Source organism: Electrophorus electricus, chromosome 1, assembly GCF_013358815.1.
Source record: "Electrophorus electricus isolate fEleEle1 chromosome 1, fEleEle1.pri, whole genome shotgun sequence".
Classification (NCBI taxonomy): Eukaryota; Metazoa; Chordata; class Actinopteri; order Gymnotiformes; family Gymnotidae; genus Electrophorus; species Electrophorus electricus.
Genome location: NC_049535.1, coordinates 35918800 through 35938799, shown reverse-complemented (window position 1 = coordinate 35938799; position 20000 = coordinate 35918800). Strand labels below are relative to the sequence as shown.

The window sequence follows — 20000 nt, the reverse complement described above, 5'->3', positions numbered from 1 at the left end:
ACAGTCCATACATACAGGACACACAAGCACACTCCATACACACAGGACACACAAGCATACAGACACACACACTCCATACACTCACTCACACACACCCTCTCATATCCATACACACAGGACACACCCACACACACCCAAACAACCAATGCTACTCAGCTTCCCCTTTCCACATAAGGCTCTGACCTGCAGCACAATATAGCGACACACACACACACACACCATCACAACAATATACTGACTGACACACACACACACACACACAATCACAAAACAACAATTATACTGTCTCTCTCACAAACACGCACAATGATACATCATCACAGTCCAGCACCAACAATATAGTCTCTCCCTCTCTCTCTCTCTCTCTCTCTCACAGACACACACACAGTCCAGTACCAACAATATACAGTATTTTATATAAGAGGAGAAGCAAAAGAACACGGACAGACAGACAGACAGACAGACACGTCCAAGTGACCGTCACAGAAGAGTATTTATAACACTGAACATGTGTATGTCACCACTACTCACACACACATACGTCTGATTATACACCACCATGGCAGCCTCATCACACACTTACAGACAGATGCTGTATAACCAGTTAGCTCTATTAATCACTTTGATTTATGATTTTTTATTAATCACCCTGATCTATTACACACATGTGTAGGTGTATGTGTGTGTGTGTGTGTGTGTGTGTGTGTTGTGTGCCCCTCACCATCTGAAGATCATCTATACGTGTATTCACTCCTGCTGCCATCTCCTTCCTCTCTTGAGGGGTCTCAGGACAGGGATACAGCGAAGCCCGAAAACTACGCACGCGCACATACCACACACAGAGGTACTGGTCACTCTACAGCTGATAAGGCAGCTCAACAGACTGCGAGTGTGTGCAGGGCGGAGTGCTGGTACCCTTCACAGATCTTCTTCACTCGGTTCTTCAGCTGGTCTCCTTGGAAGAAGATGATGAACACCGACTTGTGCATGTGGGTGCCCTGGAAGAGCAGCAGAGCACAGAGGTCAAACTCACAGCTGAGCAGCCACTAGGGGCCTCTAGGGGGCGATAGGGGGAACTCACAGTTGTGGGGTCCTCCAGTGGCTCCTCAATGTCCGCCTGGCGCAGAAAGACGTTGCCACGACAAACCCTCCACAGCATTCTCTCAAAGGTGGGAATCCTCTCTCTGCCAATCACACCTGCCACAAACCTGTGAGCGGAGGAGAGCCAAGACAACAGCAGCGGCCTTGAGCCTCCTGGCCTGTGATGACACAGTACTCACACACAAAATGGTGAAAAGGCCAAGAACTCTGGAACTCTGAGCCAGCTGGCTGGCGCCCCCTAATGGACAAGAGAGCAGCGTCGTGGAGAACTGGGCCAAAACTGGGTGCAAACACTTTTCCCCTACTTGAACGGTAACGTTTGGTCTGACAGAGAGGAGCTCTATAGACGGATACTCCGCAGGATTTAAAGATGGTTTGTTTCATGGAAAAGAACATTAACACAGCAGCTAACATGATGCGTGAGCATGTGTTTCTAAAGCCCAGGGTTTATTACACAGTGTTACTGAGTGTTGTTACACTGTGCTAGGCATTATTAAACTGCTAGAGTGTTATTACACTTGGTTAAGTGCTATTACACTGTTATGTTATATTGTTATTAAGTGTTATTACACTATTTTATGTTTTATTATGCTATGTTTTATTAGTGTTGTTTTATTACACCATGTTATTACACTGCATTATTACACTGTGTTAATGCATGTAATTAGACCGTGTTGTGTTATTACACTGCTTTATTACATTGTGTTAAGTGTTATTACAGTTATCAGTTATTGAGTGTTATTACACTGTGCTATTAAGAGCTATTACACCATGTTATTACACTGTTAAGTTTTAGTGTGTTGTGTATTACATTACACTGTTAAGTGTTATTACACTGTTATGCACTATACACTGCATTATTGCAGTTATTGCATGTTATTACAGTTATGTGTTATTACACCGCTTTATTACATTTGTTACACTTTATTACACTGCTATCACACAGTTATTGAGTGTTATTACACCCATCCATCCATCCATCCATCCATCCATCCATCCATCCATCCATCCATCCATCCATCCATCCATCCATCCATCCATCCATCCATCCATCCATCCATCCATCCATCCATCCATCCATCCATCCATCCATCCATCCATCCATCCATCCATCCATCCATCCATCCATCCATCCATCCATCCATCCATCCATCCATCCATCCATCCATCCATCCATCCATCCATCCATCCATCCATCCATCCATCCATCCATACAGGACATAGCCATACATACAGGAGAGAGACACACACTCCTTACATTCACTCTCTTACACTCACTCACTCACACACACCCACACATCCATCCATACACACACACACTTACACAGGACACACACACACGTGTTATTACAAGTTTTATTAAACTTGTTAAGTGTTATACTGTGCTATCAAGGGCAGTAGTTAAGGTACTTGACTTATAATCGGAAGGTTGCTGGTTCAAGTCTCTCTACTGCCAAATTGCCTCTGTTGGGTCCCTGAGCAAGACCCTTAACCCTCAATTGCGCAAGTCGTACTCAGTTATAATTGTAAGTGTCAGCTTAATGCCATAAATGTAAATTTACATTTTAGTGTTATTAAATATTATTACACTTGTTAAGTGTTATTATACTGTTAAGTGTTATTACACTCCATTTCAAAGACCAAAACATGTGGCTCTCTGGCTCCTCAGGTCCTCTGTGTGTTTTAAAACCCTTTGCAAAACTATTACAACTTAATCTTATTCAATATTAATATAACTATAACTTAATATTATTCACATATTTATATTTATACTGTTATTTGTTATAAATATTAATGTTTTATTAGAAGCAGAAAGCTGTCTTTAAGCTGGTGTAGCAGTCGCTCACCCGAGTCTGAGGGGGGCCGCGCGGCCAACCTCGCTCGGGTCCAGCAGCGTGGACGACTCCTCCATCAAAGATGGATCCTCCATCTGCCAACACACACACACACTTAGAATGAAAAGAACGGCTGGAGAGAGGCGTGTCCCATGAGCCGACGTGATTCAGCAATTCTGTACTAAGATGAACTGTCCTTTCAGTAGCCACACCTCTTTTCACATCATGATATATTGGTGCTTACGTGCAGACTTTAACATGCCTTAGTCCTGTGCTAAGGCGAAACATACAAACACCAGTAACATATCTCTCTGTTGCTGCTTTATCTCTGAGAAGTAAACAATTAGAAGATAATAAAAGATCTCAGAGCTCCTGTTTACTGACAACAGCTTCCTGTGCACCTGAAACAAGTGGCCAGGTGATTTTTGATGAAAGTCTATATTACTAAAGAATGAGGTTCCTTTAGCTGGACTGAAGGCACCAACAGGCACACAGTGAGTGAGATTGGTGCTGCATTCGGCCCACAGAATATACTGGTGTTTCATCATTCTTTAGTGTATGTATCCACAATCCTGTGATGTGACTGGTGTCACACTTGTGCCATAGCAGATTATAAAAAAATTATTTCAACATGATTAACAGGTTTATTATTACATTTGGTGTTCTGTGTGTCTGTGCATGTGTGTCCAGTGATGGATGGTGCTGTGTGTCTGTCTGTCTGTCTGTCTGTCTGTCTCTCTCTCTCTCTCTCTCCCTCCCTCCTCGGTGGTTGGTGCTGTCTGTGTCTGTCTGTCTCTCCCCCTCTCCCTCCGTGGTGGTCGGTGCTCTGTCTGTCTGTCTCTCTCTCTCTCTCTCTCTCTCTCCCTCCCTCCTGGTTGGTGCTCTCTCTCTCTCTCTTTCCCTCCCTCCCTCCCTCCCTCCGTGGTGGTTGGTGCTCTGTCTGTCTGTCAGTCTGTCTCTCTCTCTCTCTCTCTCTCTCCCTCCCTCCCTCCCTCCTGGTTGGTGCTCTCTCTCCCTCATCCTGATTGGTGCTCTGTCCCACTCTGAACCTCCTCCCCTGTGGTTTCAAAGTGAGACTACACTGCGTGTAAACTGGCTGCTGCTTCTCATCTGTGTGTGTGATTGGAAAAGCTGATTTCTGTCTGTAAAGTGTCCTTGAGTCTGAGACAGCCGCTATATAAATGTAAATAATAATAATAAACAACTATTACATTTACAATTATGGCATTTAGCTGACACTTTTATCCATAGCGACTTACAATTATGACTGAGTACAACTTGAGTAACTGAGGGTTAAAGGTCTTGCTCAGGGACCCCAACAGAACCAACAACCTTTCAATTACCTTAACCACTGAGCTACAAATGCCCTGCCCTATTATTCTTGGATAATTCATTTAATGTTAGTTGTACGTTTTAACTGATTAATACCTCACTGAAGAACTGCTGTGTGCGTCTAAGGATATGTTTGAGCTCAGACAATTCCAGAAAGTTCTTCTTTAAGGCCTCCTGGTTAGTGTTGATCTCTTTCAGTTCAATTTCAATCTTCTCAAAGGTGGCCTGCACAAAAGAGGTTAAAAAAAAGCACATTACAAAACTAAATACACATGCCAGAGGTGTGGCTTCTGTGTCAGAAACAGACAAAGCCTGTTTAGGGTTTGATACGAGTGCTAAGAACAGGATGTGAAAACAGTATAAACCTTCAGCTTAAACAGAGCGTGTTTGGAAGTTCTAAACATTCATGACCCTGATGATACTCCCAGTCTAGCAATACGGAGATGAGGTTTACATAAAGGACTCAGGTCCGAGTCACAGTTGTGTGATGTGCAGTCCTGGGACAAGGGTAAGCCAGGACACAGTCGGTCTTACTAAGACAGAAGGACAAGGTACACAGATGCTGAGGCGTCTGACGTGTGTGTGTGTGTCCCCGTCCAGTGATGGCTGGTGCCCTGTCCTGGTCTGAACCTCCTCCCCTGTGGTTTTAAAGTGAGTGAGAGAGTGTGTGTGTGTGTGTGTGTGTGTGTGTGTGTGTGTGTGTGTGGGGAGTAGTGCGCTTCACAGCATATAAGATAAGGTAAAGAATTCCTCTCTCAGACCAGAAGAGGTCAGAGAGACCGGCTAGCATGTCATGTCAAGCGTGAAAAAAAAAAAAAAAAGAGCATTCTGAAGACACACGGTACCTCCAAGTCGATCATGTCTCGAGGTAAAGGAACTTCTGGGTTCTCCCCTGTGTCTACAATGGCTATGCTGGCCTGCTTCACCTCCTTCTCAACAAACCCTACAAAGAGAGAGTGAGATCGTTAAAACATCCTGTGTTTCTTTACTGGTACAACTTTACTGGAGCTGGGACTCACTCAATATGACTCATGAGCTGGGATGCATTCATTACACAGCATGAGCTGGGACTCAGTATGACTCATGAGTGCGTGTGGAGCTGGGACTCACTCAGTACGACTCATGGGTGTGTGTGTAGCTGGGACTCAGTACGACTTGTAAGCTGGGACACTCAGTGAGACTCCTGAGTGCGTGTGGAGCTGGGACTCACTCAGTATGCGGTTCATATCCTCACAGCGGCGGACTTCATTCACATACTTCCTCTGGAAGACGTTGACATCAGGGTTTAACTGTTTACACACAGCACAGAGCAGACAGAGATGTGGAGCATTACACCAATAGCAGATATAATGCAGATATCATGTTATTTTTTTTTATATCTTATAAAATACAACAATTTGATTATATTAACAAATGAGAAAATAGCAAGATTTATGGACATCACTGTTATTGTCTGCATTGTATCTGATTACTTACATAGATCTGCGCTCTGTGTGTAGTGTGCTTATTTTAAATAAAAAAGTATAAAAGTACATAAATGTCAACAGGTAATGGAAAAACAACAGATATTTGGCTAATGCAGAAAACGTGTCAAAACAGCATTTAATCGTCCGAACACTAAACCCGATACATGTCCATGTTGCTTAGTCACTGTAAGAAGGCCTTACACTGCCCTCTCTGTAAAATTCTGCAGTTAGCATAATAACAGCTGACTCGACCCAACTGCTTGTGTTACTAAATCATGGCAGAAGGGTGAGTATCTTACTCTGGAAGATTGAGAATACCCCCCCCCCCCCCCCCAAATGTCTTAAACAGCTGAACGGTACATGAAAGACGTTTGGTCAGACAACTGTTTGTTTAGAAGCAAACTAAAAGGGCTTGTGTCTACTTCTGGGCCCCACAGACTACAGGCTGGTTATCATTTAAACACAAAGTTCTTGCCTAATCTACCAGGGCAAAAACGAACAAATTAAACAGTCAGTGTGTTATCCCCAGCTCAGCGGTCCTCATTAGTATGTGTGTGTGTGAGAGTCAATTTGGATATGTGCACATGTGTATGGGTGTTTGTGCATGTGTGTGTCTGTATACTCACATCTCTGAACTGCACCATGCCAACCTCACCGAGCTCACTGACACAGCTGTGGGCAGATTCCGTCTGCAGGTACAGCTGAGCCAGCATCATCTCCTCACTGCGGAACAGTTCTCCCATGATACACCACTGTACACCACCCTAAAATACCTGGCGTTTACAGGAGGATGAGAAGGGATGTGCCTGAGACCACAAAAAAATAACAGCACAAGACTTCCCTTAACAACTGTGCTTCACTGCACAACATTTACATCAGGAATTAAACTTCAGATCTGCACATATTTCTACATATGAAAAAGTTAAAATCAAAACATATCCTCTTCCGGTAACCATTCCTTTAGCGTGTCAGCGTCTTCACATCTGTGCGGAGTGCTGGGTGTTCAGAGAGGATTCTTCCATTTTGTTCTTTGATTAGTATTTTCTCCTCACGCTGTGTACTGCAAAGCGTTTTAAACCGATCTAGCATGTCTTCGCCACACCCCAGATATCATTTCTTAATAATTAGTTACCCATTTAGACGATGCTCAAACTAGTCAGGGGAAATTACCGTTTGGTATTTGTGTTTCACAACAGCCCGTCGTCCTAAAATTTCCCACAAATGCAAAATTTATTATCCCGTTTTGTCAGTAAGAGAAATGTCTCACGTTGTTTTGTGGAAAATTCAACGCATGTTAAATAATTCAGCAACCAGCAAAGTGCTTCCATCATCCACATTTCGAACACGACCTTTAATTTCAAACACTCAACAAGACTGACATCCACGACATTTTCATTTCAAGGCGGTTTTTGTTGTCGAGTGGGGGTTGAAGGACCAGGTTAACCCTTATCTAGGAACTACAGGACTAAATGCGCAAAGACGCCCTGCTTCTCCCACTGGGCATGCTAACGCTAGCTAACTTGCTTGACTTAGGTTCATAACTTATTAGCTAGATAATAAAACTTTAACTCTAGGTAGCCAAGTATTTAAATAAAGTCTCCTGACCAGGGCCATGTAAGATAAGCTATAAATTAACCTACCAAACGTAATTTACTGGCGCAGCACAAAACAAATAGGTTAGCTATCAACGTTTGTATCAGTCAGCTACCGTCTACACAAATAAACCTCAAGTTATTGGTTACTGATAAAATCAAGTAGTTAGATACTTAGCTAGTATTAACTATAGTGATAACAGTATCTGTATTTACTGGGACAACATCAAACATGGCTACAAAGCACTTAACATTTTATTAACATTTAGCTTTGTGATCTAACTTCTACCACTAGCAGCTAAAGTTAGCTAGCTAGCTAATGTTAGCAAGTCAGTCACAACAGGTCGCTGTCAGTAGTCAGGGCTAGCCAGCGTTCGCTAACGTTTTCAGAGCTTTACCAGCTGTATGGACGTTAGCTAGTGTCGTGTAGCTACACGAGCCACCGTTGACCGTCTGAAGTCCGAGTTTTGCACTCACAGATGTTCCGGTACAGCCGGCCGAACTGACGCGTCCTCGTCGCCGGACGCTCTGAAGACACCACAATTGGCCAGCGCGAGCGCAGCCGTGTGCTGACTGCGCTAAGTTACTTGTGCAGGTGAGAGATGCGTACGGTAAATGCACAGATGAGCTGAACATCCGGGACTGTAAAACTGCACACACACACACACACACACACACACACACACACACACACACACACACACACACACACACACACACACACACACACACACACACACACACACACACACACACCCTTCCATGGTGTGTTAGTGCTGCATTCTCCTCTCGCCTGTCTGGAGTCCTTTAGACTGAGCAGGACCGACCACTGAGCTTGTTTGGGGCTCAGAGACGGGCAGTAGTGCTCTGTGCACTAGTAATCAGAAGGTTCAAGCCCCACCACTGCCAAGCTGGCACTGTTGGGCCCCTGAGCAAGATGTGTCAGCTTTTTGTTCATTTCATCTCGTCGTCATCATTCAGTCACACCTGGTGTGTCCTGCTGTCTCCGGTGGTTTTGGTTAGAAGGTACCGTGTTACATTCCTGCATGCCTTAACCACATCACAGGGCGTTTTGTTTGGGTAATCAACCTGAACCAATCAGTTCTGTTTCAAATGTCAAACGTCTGAGGACATTTCTAAAGTATATATATATATATATATATATATATATATATATATATATATATATATATATTATATAATACTTTATATATATAATATATAATACAATACATTCACTTTGGCTTATACGTTTAGATATTATATGTCTAGGTTACAGTCAAGTTCATACATATGTTGATGTACATCAAACGAACATTTGATTCAAGGTCTAAACGCCTGTGTATTTTACGCTTTCATGTATACAGAATTTTTTTCATATGCAATGTTCGTTTTCGCCGCACTGGGGCAGTAGTGCACCGTTGGTAACGTTCAGAGCCGCAGTGGTGGTCTTCTCGGTTTGTCATGTGGGACTTCAGAATGCCATGTCGACCTTTTCACCTATAGGGTGACCTTCTGGTATAAATACACTGAAGATTTCTAATACACCATAGAACTTTATGACTTTTTGCAAACAACATAAAATTTTGATATTTTTTTCCCTCAGAGTCCTGGGCCTGTGTTATATAATCACTTTTCAGTATACTGCAAAGCAGATTTGAATGTGGTTCATGGAAAAGGGCTATTCTTGTCACAGAGACAACTAGTACGGATAAGTCCCATATTTCTGTGGAATTTCCCCTGAGACAGAGTGCTGATATAAATCGGTTCTCTAGAAAAAGATTAAGGTGACTTACAAGTGTACTGTGGAAACAGAATTAAATATTAAAGGTATATCATAACTTCATATTTATATGGTTTACCATATATTAAATGTGCACAAGACAAGATGTGTGTTTGTTTATCTGGTGTGACATATATGTACTGAAACAGTACAAGACTCTGGGTTAGAGATAGGGTTTAGGATTAGAGTTATGGGTTATTATTTTATATATATAATATAATTATAATGACATTCCAAAATCTCTCTCTCTCTCTCTCTCTCTCTCTCTATATATATATATATATATATATATATATATATATAGAGAGAGAGAGAGAGAGAGAGAGAGAGAGAGAGAGAGAGAGAGAGAGAAACACAGAATGCATGTGAAAGAGAGAGAGAGGGCAGAGAGAGAGAGAGAGAGGGAGAGAGATAGAGAGATATATATAGAGAGGGAAACACAGAATGCATGTGAAAGAGAGAGAGAGGGCAGGGAGAGAGAGAGAGAGAGAGAGAGAGAGAGAGAGAGAGAGAGAGAGAATGAGAATGCCTGTGAAACTGTGTTATTTCCTACCCACATTCCATCCTCGGAGGTTTAGAATTCCACTGCTCCGTCGTCCTAATTTGGTGGTGATTTAGTTCCAGCAGCAGAGTAGTTTAGTCCAAGCTTCTATTCTGTTTCAACACAGGACGATAATATTTCAGCAAAATGACCCCAAAATGTTCTCAGCGTCCTGCAAAATAAGATGCCATGTTTTAGACATAAAATAATGTATTCTGTGTAACCAACGAAGCAGAACCACTGCGTTTCAGAAGAGAAACCCGATATATGACATGCCATCTGTACTGAAACATTTCAGTAACATACTTTGAAAAACTAAAATTAGTTTTGATAACACACCTCACAATACAAATAAATACATTAATAAATAAATCCTCTGAAATTCTCCCCATATTAAAAAAGGAAGACTGGAGATTAGAGAGAATCACATTCCTGTGATCAAGCAGGGCCTGTCTATACACATGACTGCAGACCTGACCGCAGACCTAACCACAGACCTGACTGTTAGTGTGTGTGAAATTCTGTTAGACTGTTAGTGTGTTTATACTTAGCGGACGACCCTTGGTTCCTTGGTCCAGTAGTGAAGGACCGTTCCACCTGTATGTCCTGACCCCTGGTCCATGCATACCCCTGCTGCACTACTGGAGAATGTGTCATCAGATAAAGCCAGGATGAGGAGCGCAGTCAATGAGTCATCGTCATAGCGACAAGTTCTATATACAATAACCGCCTATTTATTTCTATTTTTCTAGGTTTGAGTCCAGTTTCATGTCGACACTCTGTGTTCTTAAATGTCCTTTTGGACTGTGTCTGATTCTGTGTATGTGACTCCCTATATTTGACTCCATGTATTTGACTCCCTGTGTCTGACTCCCTGTGTCTGAATCCTTGAGTTCATCCCTGTGTGTCCTTATATGTACTGAGTTAGACTGTGTTCGACTCTTTGTGTGTGATGACTGTGTTTATTGAAAAAGCAGGTTGCGTCCACACAGAACTTGACAAACACACCTGCCTGAGCCAATCACACAGGTGTAAACATGGCTGAATTCCTCGTGAACATTCCAGTCTGTATGAGTGTGTGAGAACTGTGCCCCAACACTGTGCTGTGTCATGGCAACCTTTAAGGAAACCGCCTCAGAAGGTGTAACCCTTCCATGGCCTCCGGTTCTGATTCTCACTGACTGGCAGGTGTTGTGTGGACAGTTATGAGCTGGTGAGGGCGGAATGGGGGCGGGGCAGGGCGGGGCGGGGCGCCCCAGGTAACCCCAGTCCTCCTGCACTTCACCTCACACCCTGCCCTGCGTGCTCCAGACATCTTCACACACCTCTCAGCCGTTTGTGGTTCTGGATGAGTTGCTGTTTCCGTGCGTGAACTCTTACGCTGGGTTAGGTTTCCACCTGCCTCTCCCTGCCTGGCATGGAGCAGATGTCCAGCACAACCCTCCTAACCCATGACAATGGCAGTCACACACTCACACACACACACACTCACACACACTCACACACACACACTCTCTCTCTCTCACACACACACACATACACTCACACACTCACACACACACACTCACTCACACACACACACACACACATACACTCACACTCACACTCACACACTCACACACACACTCACACACACACACACTCACACACACACTCACACACACACTCTCACACACACTCACACACACACACACACACACACACACACTCACACACACACACAGTCTGGAGGTTTTATTGTGCTGTTTTTGGATATTTCCCCTTTTCCATTCTCTTCTGGAGAACTTTGCTGAGTTCTGTAGTAGTGGATCATAAACTGCTACTGAAGACAGAGGCACCACTTTAACGGGCAGCCCCTTAACATGGCTGTTACGGCCGTTACGGCCGGCTCCTCTTTTTGGACAGTGTGTGCTGCTTTTAAGAGCTCTGGGACGTGTCTATCTGTGAATTATGTGTAGTCTGAAACAGTCTCATAAGCTCATGTTTCCATGTTCATGAACTAGTGAAGCCAACCTCTCTATAGTCTGTAGTCATTATACTAGTCCTGGTAATCTCTCTCTCTCACCTTAATGATTCAGGAATTAGAAGCATTCTCTAAAGGAATGTGGTGATGTCAGATCTGCTCATAAAGAAAGTGACAGAACAGGTCAAACGTCAGAGGCCTGAGAAGGGAGAGCAAGAAAGAGAGGATGAAAAAGAGAGAAGAGCATGCTCACATGCTGGCATTGTTTATCTTTCAGGTGTATTTTGACCTGTAACCACTTCAGTCTCCCACTTCTGTATGTGAGGTGCGTGTGTTCTGTTTCACTTCTTCCCTTAAAAACAAATGCTTTTGTTCTACTTCATTCTTCTCCACTTTCGTGTGTCTGTGGTTGTTTCAACTGTGTCGTTGGAGATCTGTGACCTCTGACCTGCAGGGATTCATGTTGATTTCAAGGCATTTCCAAACTCCAGTGGGCCAAGACTGAGGAGAATGAGGAGAGAGGAGTCAGAAGCTTCACATTCCAGACTGGAACACCACAGGACATGCCTTTATTCCTCTGGGACGTGGAAAGGCCTGAGAGCAGTGTGTGTGGACATGTACGGGGACTGCGTGCGTGTATGTAAGAAGAAACAGACCTGCAGGACAGCAGCAGTGGGGAGCTGCACTGTTTACATTTAACTCAAATAAACTGAATTGAAAATGATTTTTCAATCGAACCCGAGTATTAACCGGGGCACGATCATGAGTGGGGGCCAACACACACTCTGTGTGTGTGTGTAATCAGAAGGCTACTCAGAGAGCATTTCCTGTGGTGCTTTGCTCGTCTTTGGCTCTTCACACTAAGTTTTCGGTCCTCCAATGGTGATCAGGTGACCTGATAAACACCTGATGGCAGATGGCCCAGTGGCTGCGTTAGAGTTCCCACAGCAGGACTAGCGCCACATTACACCACAGATTCAGTCACCACTGACATCACCACTTAGTCCAAGACTCTGACAGAAAAATCACAACTGATAGAAAACATTTTTATTATTGTTCAGTACTTTGCCAGCAATGCCGTTGTTATTGGACCAGAAGTTAATCCACTTGCTCAAGGACAAGAGAAAAGTTTAAAACTCTAATTACAACAATCTTTAGATTTTTTACATCTTCAAAATACAAAGAAAATTAGAAAAATACACATATTACACAATGTTCTTTTAAAACCAAAAATGTATACTTTTTTTAAATTAAATACACATACACACACAGTGCTATCTAATGTCCCATAGTTCCCAGGGGCACAGAGGTCAGTTCCCAGTGACCTCACATGGACAAGCGTCACCTAAAAACCATCATCCATCGTCACTGCTGTTTCTCCAGACACTCCACAGGATGACGTTTCTCCAAGACAGGGAGGGGGACGTTTTCTTCGCTCCGTATGCTCAAACAGCACAAACGTTACAAACAAAACATCCAGATGTAAAAAAGGTTGGTGTGGCGAGACGGAAAATAACGTCCCGTAAAACAAAAGTACTACACTGGAGTGATGTGCAACTACAGCAGAACGTTCCAAGCAAGTTTACAGAAGGGTGGGGTTTACGGTACTTGGTCGTGAGAACCAGGTTACAGTAGGTGGAGTGTGAACACAGTCGTGAGAACCAGGTTACAGTAGGTGGAGTGTGAACATGTGAGATCATCTCTAACTAGTCAGTTGTGTTCAGCACTCACTATGAACTTAGTTTTTTTCTATTTATATATTTTTTTAAAAGTGCTTGAACAAAACTTAAATTCAGTTCTTTAGAAGCTTCACTGCAAACCGTTCGCATGGCGTATTGGACAGGACAGGAGAGTCTCTGAGCTCCACCCTCTGGGGGGGATGGGTGTTCAGCAGATGGACAGGTCAATACCCGTGTTGCTCAGGCTTCTGTTAACATTTACAGGTGTTGAGGGTTTAGCTCTGCTTCTTCTAAGCGTGCACCAGGCAGATCCAGAGTCAGTTCCTCATCAGTTCCTCTAGAAGTTTCTGCTGACACCAAACGGACGGCCAGAGACCGCATGTGTGTGCGCAGAACACCATCATAAATAGAACGACCTGCTTGTTTAATTCTGGCTGACCACACAAGTGCCCAGCGGTGTACTTTAAAAGTTTTATTAAGTTAATTTCTTTATTCTGGGCTTTGGAAGGGTTGGTTAACAGCGCCTGCATGTCAAAACACACACGCGTTAATATTTATAAACCAGGAGTGTCAACACATCCCCTCATACTCACAGTACCCAAAGAAATTCATAGACAAGCATGTTAACCTGCAACACACACACACACACACACACACACACACACACACACACACACGCACACACAGTTGGGACCCAAAACACCTGAATGGACCACCTATGTCAAACTGAAATCAATTGAAGCCAGTTTGAGCTGATTCTTGGTGTATGTGAGGGAGACATCACAACTCCAGCCTCATCTCACACACACGTCGCTCTTTAACAGATGAGCTCCGGCTGTATGTCCGTCCGGGTGGGGAACGGCTCGGAGAAGCTGAATGCATCTCGGCCCGCCTTCAACTCTCCCTGCGCGGGGTATGTGGGATATGTGGGGTACGGAGGACTGACCAGCCCGAGGGAAGGGGCGGGGCTCTCGGGCTCAGATTCTGATTGGCTGGCCTCCTGCTCATCAGGCATGGTGGGAGCAGCAAGGGAGGTCAGATGTGTGTTTAGCCAGGGATGGTCCAAACACTCCTCCGCCGTCGCCCGCTTCCTACACACACACACACACACACACACACACACACACACACACACACACACACACACACACACACACACACACACACACACAGAGAGTGTACAGTGGTTATCCAAGTGAAATAGTCTGATGTCTTTTTCCCAGCAAGCTGGCTCACACAGGCCAGATTTGAGGTGCGTAGCGGCAGGTCACGGGACCGCTGGGGCCACTGCTCGCAGTTCTCCACGTCTCTCATGCTCCACCTTTTCTCCTTCAACCTCCCACTTCCCCTCTCCATGTTCAGAACGTTCCGCTAGGCAACACAGCCCTGACCTGGTGGAGTCAGGTCGGGTCACTGGTCCCGACGCTGAAGGAACCGTGAAGGTTTTATGAGAACTGAGGTTAGAAGGTTAGAGTTTAGAGTTATTTTTCACCGAGAACAGAGTGAGGGAAAAAACTAAAATTCTCCAGAGAACAAGAAAGTTCTCCTTCATTCAGCCATAACAAGATTGGAGGAACAGCCAGGAAATACTCCCCTGCAGACTGCAAGGCCACGCCCCCCCCCTCCACTTACCGCGGGTTCTTCTGCAGCAGCGATTGGATGAAGTCCACGGCAAGGGCGGAGACTCCATGGAAGACGTCTTGGGAGTAGTCCACGTTGACTTGGGAGATGTTGAGGAACGTCTCCTGCTTCTCCTCTCCCAGGAAGGGCGACTCGCCCGTCAACATCACGTAGGTCAGCACACCGATGCTCCTACGCCAAACCAGCGGGTTACGAGAGGACATGGCAACGTCTGGGCTAAACAATGTACGTTAACATATTACACATCACACACACTGAACACACACACACACACACACACACACATCCAGTAGTGTGTGTGTGTGTGTGTGTGTGTGTGTGTGTGTGTATCTAGTAAAACTCAATGAAAGGCCACATGACAATACTGCAGTTATCAACATTACATGGACCTCAAAGCACGCACACACCCCCACACACACCTCCCACTTACCACATGTCTGTAGCTGTGCTGATTGGTTCATAGTTGAGAATTTCAGGAGCTGAGGGTAAAGGAGGGTATGGGAGTATTGTTAAGAGTTACGACAGACACACACTGTGTAGAGTTACAATATTTGGATCCAAACTCTAAATCACTAACGGACTTTTACCCAACAGAGACAAAGCATTTGGCTAAATGATCACACCCTCTCTGTACCCGAGCTCTCCCTAGTGCATACTGGTCTGATTCTTAAGTACGGGTGCTGGATTGGTTCTTTACACTATCATTTATGTATCTCCATTCTGCTCCACCTGTCCAGGTGAGCTCATTCAGGCCAAATGTCATTTTGCTCCAAAAGCAAATCCGACTGACTCACCGACGTACTCCGGAGTGCCCAAAATCTCCCGCAGTTCCGACGTGGCGTCCACGCAGCGTGACAGTCCAAAATCCACAATCCTGATGTCACCCAGAGGCTGTGCACTGGTTAGAAGGATGTTCTGAGGCTGGAGGAGAGAGCAAGAGAAACCGTTACCACGGCGACGTTTGCAGCACACAGCCACTCCCCCGCAGACAGCTGCATGTGGCCAATCAGAGTGCCATGTGTCTGGATTACTGGGCCAATCAGATCAGACTCCACTGTCCAGCAATAGTATGATCAGTTGGCACGACGACCAGTGAGGTGTTCCAGGATTCCAGGACAGAGAGATCCTGATATGGGAATTCCCAGGAAACAGTCTTGGCCTTCAACATTTCTGGGACACTTTCATTTGTGCCTTTGTGTCTATTTACCAAAGATCACCCTCACACCCCCCCCTTTGGATTTGTGGTCTGTCTGCTCTGAGAGACACAGCTGATGCACAAATCTAAGTACGACAGGAATGTGGCCAACAGCAAACACAAATTCTCTCTCGTCAGAAACACACCTAAACTCCTCCATAATTATGCTCACCTTCAAGTCCAAATGGACAACGTTGTTCCAATGTAGAAAAGCCACGCCCATTAGGATCTGTCGAGCCAATCGAATGACATCTTTCTCTGTGAAGGCCTCGTCATTATCGGCAACGCACTGGTTGAAGATCTCCCCCCCAGCAGCACTGAGACAAAGGAGACACAGAAGAGAAATGACAACTTCTGAACAACAATGGGGAGATTCACTGATGTCCAGGAGAGTCGATGGAAACGGCAACACAAGACAGCGTTTGAACAGGGAGAGGTTCATCTTCTGATCAAAACATGCAAATCTCAAAATGTAAACACTCCTGTGACCTTCCAAAACTTACACCCACAACACAAGCACAGACACTTATAAGTTACTTAACGCATGCGCGTGCACACGCACGCACGGGTCTGATTGTAGCTGTCGTTTGTGCTTCTTCAGATAAGAATGAACAGGCCAGAGACACAACATCTTATCAACACCTCAGATTTGCTGTCTACACACTAGACAGGGCCGAGTGACTGGTGCCAATCTGAACACGCACACACACACATGCGCGTGCATGCACCTGACAGTGAGGGTTCTAGTTCAGGTGCACATGCAGAAATTCTGGTGTAAAGACCACAAACAAGTCAGTTCTGCACAGGGAGGATGTGGTTGCCGCATTACATGGTGTGTGCGTGCGAGAGTGTGTTCTGTAAACATCTGCTCTTAAAAACCCAGCTGAAGTTGTGAGATGAACCAGAGGAAAGAAAATCATACTGCGAATCTCCTGCTTCTCTCTGTTTGTCTGGTTCTACTCGTTTTAGAGTTAAACCGGGGGGGAATGAGACTCGGAGACACAAACATTTAAAACATGAAAGGACTTTTCACCTCAAACTGAAACAGCGAGACAGCGAGAGAGAGAGAGAGAGAGCAAGCGCATTCATGGCCCCAGGACAAGGTCAAGGTCGGGGGAGCTTGAACAAGAACACTCAGATGACACCAGCAGGACAACACATCATGACCTGGCCCTGTGTGTGTGTGTGTATATATAGAGAATTTGATCGTGTGTGTGTGTGTGTGTGTGTGTGGAGAGTTTGATCGTGTGTGTGTGTGTGTGTGTGTGTGGAGAGTTTGATTGTGCAAGTTATCGTACTACACTCAGGAAGTGGACGTCTTTCAGCTTTAAGAAACCAGACAAACCCACTGAGACAAAGAAGCAACTGAGTGTTACTCAAAAGTCTTATCACTCCATCAGGCTGCATCTGGTGGATGTCTGTGAGCACCGCAGCTGCAGACGATGGGGAACATGTCCAGAGAAACGGCTCACCAGACTAGGGCGGAGTCAGAGACCCGAGGGGCGTGGCCAACATGGCAGCGTTATTGACCTCAGGGCTGTCCATGGTCACTGAGTGACCCAACATCAAGGTAACAGGACAAACTAAAGGTCCCCAGCTGACCTCATTTCCTGTGATGATTAAGATGGAACGCTCACCTCATCAGAAACCAACAGACAAATACGGCCCAGGGTTTAGGGGCAGGAACACACACACACACGGGTCTGATTGTAGCTGTGTCGTTTGTGCTTCTTTAGATAAGAATGAACAGGCCAGAGACACAACATCTTATCAACACCTCAGATCTGCTGTCTACACACTAGACAGGGCCGAGTGACTGGTGCCAATCTGAACTCACACTCACTCACTCACTCTACTTCAGAATACTCAGACTCTCTTTCCTGCTCCTCTGCAGTGACATGTCAGACTCCTCACATCACAGTGAAACATCAAAGCCTGATCCTGCAGCTGTAGAGAGAGTGTGTGTGTGTGTGAGAGAGAGACTTACAATTCAAGCACCAGGATGATTTCCGTGCTGGTCTCGTAGACGTCGTGCAGACCCACCACGTAGGGGTTGGCCTTGGCCGCCTCCAGCACAGCGATCTCGTTCAGGATGTCTCCCCGGCAATCCTGGCCCTTCCGACGCTTCCGCAGGAATTTGGCCGCCCGCTCCTGCCCTGTGGACTTCTCCACACACTTCTTCACCACAGCAAATTTGCCTCTGAGAGACAGAGAGAGAGAGAGAGAGAGAGAGAGCACACACCACTATCAGCACACCATCAGTACACCAGCACTCACGGCTGGAGAGTTACAGATGGGGGAAACTACAACATCTATCAGGCAGCAGTTACTCCAGGTCACACCAAACACGGGACAGAGCGCTGACCCGCCAGGATTACGGTTAATCACACACACACACACGCATGCACACACATCAGACCAGCCCACTCACACTAAACGACCATCATCCGTCTCTTAGAGTTCTGTCACAACGCACAACGTAGCTCAGTAACCATTGGTGGAAATGATGGATATGTTTTTAAACGTTAATGCCATTTTTCACCCTGAATCAGTGGGACCTGTTCAGGAAGCCCAGGAGAGTGGCTGGCAACACACACGCGTACACACGTACATGCGCACGCACACACACACACACACACACACACACAAACCTCTCATTAGTGCTCAGACTTGGCTCAGTGTGATGGGACACACCCACCTTTTGGAACATTCACTCATTTGACAGCAGAAAGAACAAATGGCTTTAAATCCCACCCCTCTCAGAACAAATCACTTGAAACCCCGCCCCCCTCAGGGACCCTCACAAAGGACAGCAGTGTAGTGTGGGCGAGGGGGCTATAGTGACAACAGACCACCCAGCCTTGATTACGAAAGATGAATGTAATTCCTCATGTCAGCGGGTTTATGGTGTCGTTACAGAACACGACGCACAGATCCCACGGTCATTCCCCTGGAAAACCACTACACTGCTACAAACGAGCGCTCTGAGCTCTGAGGTGCACGCTCAGACACCGTACACCAGCCAAGAGACTCACCTGCGTGTCCCCGGAGCCCAGCTGGACTTGAGGCCATAACCCACATCTGGCATCATGCCTCAGCATGGCATAAACTGGGCATTTCCCCATGCCAACTCCCACACACACACACTTCACTTTAAAACAGGTTCCCCTGACATCAAACAGAGGGAAGTCAAGTTCAGATGACCTAAAAAGAGCACGGAGGTGACCGTGGAGACGAGCACAGAGCCAAGTCACTGCTGCTTGTGTTGGTCAAATGAGACCTTAAATCTCAGTCTTTTAGGTGAGGTTCGTGGGACGCAGACTGACATGCACAGTGTTAAGATTGTAAAAGTGCCCTCAGTTGACTACAGTCAAATGGTGTCTGTTGCCTTAAAAGGTTTAAAAGGATGTTTCATTCACTGCACACGCAGGAAACACACCCACACACACCGTGTGGTTTGACAATTGCAGCGTTTTTCCTCTGTCTCTCTGGGACACATGCATGTGCACGCTCACCCTCCTGAAAGATCAACACTCACGAAGGGAAAAACGGCACAGCACATCTCATCCTCAGGACCTGACGACCTTGTACCGCAGGAGAGGGGGAGAGAGAGAGAGAGAGAGGGAGAGAGAGCGGGAGGGAGAGAGAGCGAGAGAGGGAGGGAGAGAGAGCGGGAGGGAGAGAGAGAGGGAGAGAGAGCGGGAGGGAGAGAGAGAGGGAGAGAGAGCGGGAGGGAGAGAGAGAGAGAGAGAGAGAGACTGGGTGAAGGGGGGGGGGGGGAATAAATACTCTCATCTGTCCAAAATGAAGTCAATCACCAAGCATCACAAGTCCAGCTTTTGTCATCTACAGCAGAGTGAAGGGCTCATAGC

At 45.6% G+C, this 20000-nt stretch overlaps 2 protein-coding genes and 1 long non-coding RNA gene across 3 annotated transcripts in view; 1 reads left to right on the top strand and 2 right to left on the bottom strand.

The window, feature by feature from the left end:
- Positions 1 to 7921, bottom strand: part of atp6v0a1a (ATPase H+ transporting V0 subunit a1a) — a 28330-nt gene extending 20409 nt beyond the window's left edge. The window contains exons 1-9 of the mRNA XM_035531135.1: positions 7804 to 7921; positions 6361 to 6540; positions 5479 to 5557; positions 5114 to 5211; positions 4365 to 4493; positions 2949 to 3031; positions 1082 to 1208; positions 916 to 998; positions 722 to 815 (exon numbers count right to left, since the gene is read on the bottom strand). Coding sequence (XP_035387028.1) covers positions 722 to 815; positions 916 to 998; positions 1082 to 1208; positions 2949 to 3031; positions 4365 to 4493; positions 5114 to 5211; positions 5479 to 5557; positions 6361 to 6477 — 810 coding nt within the window. The 5' untranslated portion in view covers positions 6478 to 6540; positions 7804 to 7921. The remainder of the gene's footprint in view (positions 1 to 721; positions 816 to 915; positions 999 to 1081; positions 1209 to 2948; positions 3032 to 4364; positions 4494 to 5113; positions 5212 to 5478; positions 5558 to 6360; positions 6541 to 7803) is intronic.
- A 116-nt stretch (positions 7922 to 8037) lies between these two features.
- Positions 8038 to 12319, top strand: LOC113589860. The gene is made up of 3 exons (XR_003412037.2): positions 8038 to 8352; positions 11891 to 11938; positions 12088 to 12319. It is a non-coding gene; the product is annotated as an uncharacterized LOC113589860 (long non-coding RNA).
- Positions 12320 to 12645: 326 nt separating this feature from the next.
- Positions 12646 to 20000, bottom strand: part of stk17al (serine/threonine kinase 17a like) — an 8529-nt gene continuing 1174 nt past the window's right edge. Inside the window, exons 2-7 of the mRNA XM_027029729.2 lie at positions 18116 to 18328; positions 16301 to 16445; positions 15728 to 15854; positions 15364 to 15412; positions 14925 to 15104; positions 12646 to 14383 (exon numbers count right to left, since the gene is read on the bottom strand). Of these exons, the coding sequence (XP_026885530.1) occupies positions 14110 to 14383; positions 14925 to 15104; positions 15364 to 15412; positions 15728 to 15854; positions 16301 to 16445; positions 18116 to 18328 (988 nt within the window). The 3' untranslated portion in view covers positions 12646 to 14109. The remainder of the gene's footprint in view (positions 14384 to 14924; positions 15105 to 15363; positions 15413 to 15727; positions 15855 to 16300; positions 16446 to 18115; positions 18329 to 20000) is intronic.